At 55.5% G+C, this 2114-nt stretch overlaps 1 protein-coding gene across 1 annotated transcript; it reads left to right on the top strand.

Annotated features, from left to right (window-relative positions):
* Positions 1-323: 323 nt before the first annotated feature.
* Positions 324-857, top strand: ENH_00029900 (hypothetical protein, conserved; the record flags this gene model as incomplete). The annotated part of the gene is made up of 1 exon (XM_013580061.1): positions 324-857. The coding sequence occupies one exon, from the start codon at positions 324-326 to the stop codon at positions 855-857; it is 534 nt and encodes a 177-aa protein (XP_013435515.1).
* Positions 858-2114: the final 1257 nt, after the last annotated feature.

Genomic DNA, 2114 nt, shown 5'->3' with positions numbered 1-2114 from the left:
ACCCTAAACCCTAAACCCTAAACCCTAGAGCCTCAGCTGCGCGCAACGCAGCTCTGAGGAAGAGGACACAAAGCCAAGGGTTTGTTAATTCGGGACAAAAAGTAAAGGACGGTGTTGTGTCTAAATATGTGCGGACACTGGATACGCCAATTTAGGGTTTAGAGTTTAGGGTTTAGGGTTTAGGGTTTAGGGTTTAGGGTTTGCGGCTGGACAAAGCAGCAACAAAGAGCTCGAAAAGCCTCCAGTAAAAGTCCTCGAATTAAAAGATGCTTCTCTGCATGCAGCTGTAGATACACCCGAACTTGTTCAGCAGCAGCAGCAGCATGAACTCGCTGCAGCAAATCGGCAGCATTTTGCTGCCTGGCTGCGTCTTTGCCCAGTGCAGCAGCAGCAGCAGCAGCAGCAGCAGCGGGGATCGTTTGTGGCTGCTGTGCGCTGACGGTAGCATTTATATCTTTGAGAACGAGCTGCTGCAGCAGCAGCAGCAGCAGCAGCAGCTGCAGCAGCAGCTTCGTGCGGTGGACGTGCAGCAGCTGCTGCCTCCTGGCGATAGGGTAGTGGCTCTGGCTGCAGCAGCAGCAGCAGCAGCAGCAGACGCAACACCTGCTGCTGCTGCTGCTGCGGATTCTCTGGCCGTGGGAACAGTCAAGGGCTCCGTGCTGCTGCTGCAGCCGCAGCAGCAGCAGCAGCAGCAGCAGCAGCCGCAGCAGACGAGGTGTACGTACACCGCAGAAACCTGGGCTGTCGCTGCTGCTGCTGCTGCTGCGCATGCAGCCCCAATTGACGCCTTGGCTTGGTCTTCGAATTTGCTGCTGCTGGCATCAGCAGCAGCAGACGGCTCCGTTGCTCTTTGGTGAGCAGCTAGCTGGAGCTAGCTAGCTAGCTAGCTAGCTAGATAGCTAGCTAGCCAGCTGGTTACTTGGCTAGCTGGTTACTTAGCTAGCTAGCTAGCTGACTAGCTATCCAGCTATCTGCCTAGCTATCCAGCTAGCTAGCCAGCTAGCTAGCCAGCTGGCTGTCTAGCTAGCTAGCTAGGCCTTTTACATATTTATCCATTATCTGTGTATCAATCTAGCTAGCCAGTCAGCTAGCCGCCTGTCTAGCTTTCTAGCTAGCTAGCCAACTAGCCAGAAAAACTAAACAGCAAGTTCTGGCTAGCTGCCTAGTCTACTTGCTTGGGTAGCTAGCTAGCTAGCTAGCCAAACAACAGACAGTCTGAAGCTAGTTGGCCCGTTAGCTAGCCAACTAGGTAGCTAGCTAGCCAACTAGGTAGCTACCTAGCCAACTAGCTAGCTAGCTAGCTAGCTAGCCAGCCAACTAGCTAGCTAGCTAGCCAGCTAGCTAGATAGCAATAGTCTGGTAAACAGATGTGGTAGTGCTACCCATGGGCCTAGCCACCTAACTAGCCACCTGGCTAGCTAGCTAGCTGGCAAGCTAGCTAGTTGGCTCAGTAAAGATCTCCCAAGTTTCCAGCTAGCTGCTAGCTAGACAGCTAGCTAGCTAGCTAGCTAGCTAGCCAGCTGAGCACGGTTCCAGCCGCTTAGCAAGCTGACTAGCCAGCTAGCCAGCCAGTTCTATAGTTCGCTAGCTAGCTGCTAGCTAGCTGCTAGCTAGCTAGCTAGCTAGGTGGCTAGCTAGCTAGCTAGCCAGCCAGCTAGCTAGCTGTTTGTTTGTTCATTTCTTTATGTCTCTTAGGGACCCCCACAACCTTCAGTGCCTGCGGCGCTTCACTGTACTCGCAGCAGCAGCAGCAGCAGCAGCAGCAGCTGCAGCACTGCCCCCCAGCAGCAGCAGCAGCAGCAGCAGCACTGCCACCGCCACCGCCAGCGACTGCAGCAGCTGCAGCAGCAGCAGCAGCAGCAGCAGCAGCAGCAGCAGCAGCAGCGGGGACTCGAGCACTGTCCAGGGTTTTGCTGTTGGCGTTGCTGCTCTGAAGTTTAATTTCCAAACAAATGCATTATTAGTTGCAGCAGCAGAATATCTTCTTCTCGATTATGAAACAAAACTCACAAACTTTTGTGGGGCCCCCTCGGGGGCCCCCCAGGGGGGCCCCCCTGGGGGCCCCCCGGGGGGCCCCCTGGGGGCCCCCCCGGGGGCCCCCCTAGGGGCTCTCC

The sequence above is a fragment of the Eimeria necatrix genome, genomic scaffold (genome assembly GCF_000499385.1).
Source record: "Eimeria necatrix Houghton genomic scaffold, Enh_scaff2181, whole genome shotgun sequence".
NCBI classification, from domain to species: Eukaryota; Apicomplexa; class Conoidasida; order Eucoccidiorida; family Eimeriidae; genus Eimeria; species Eimeria necatrix.
Note: the sequence above shows the minus strand (reverse complement) of the source record. Positions and strands in the feature narration are given on the sequence as shown.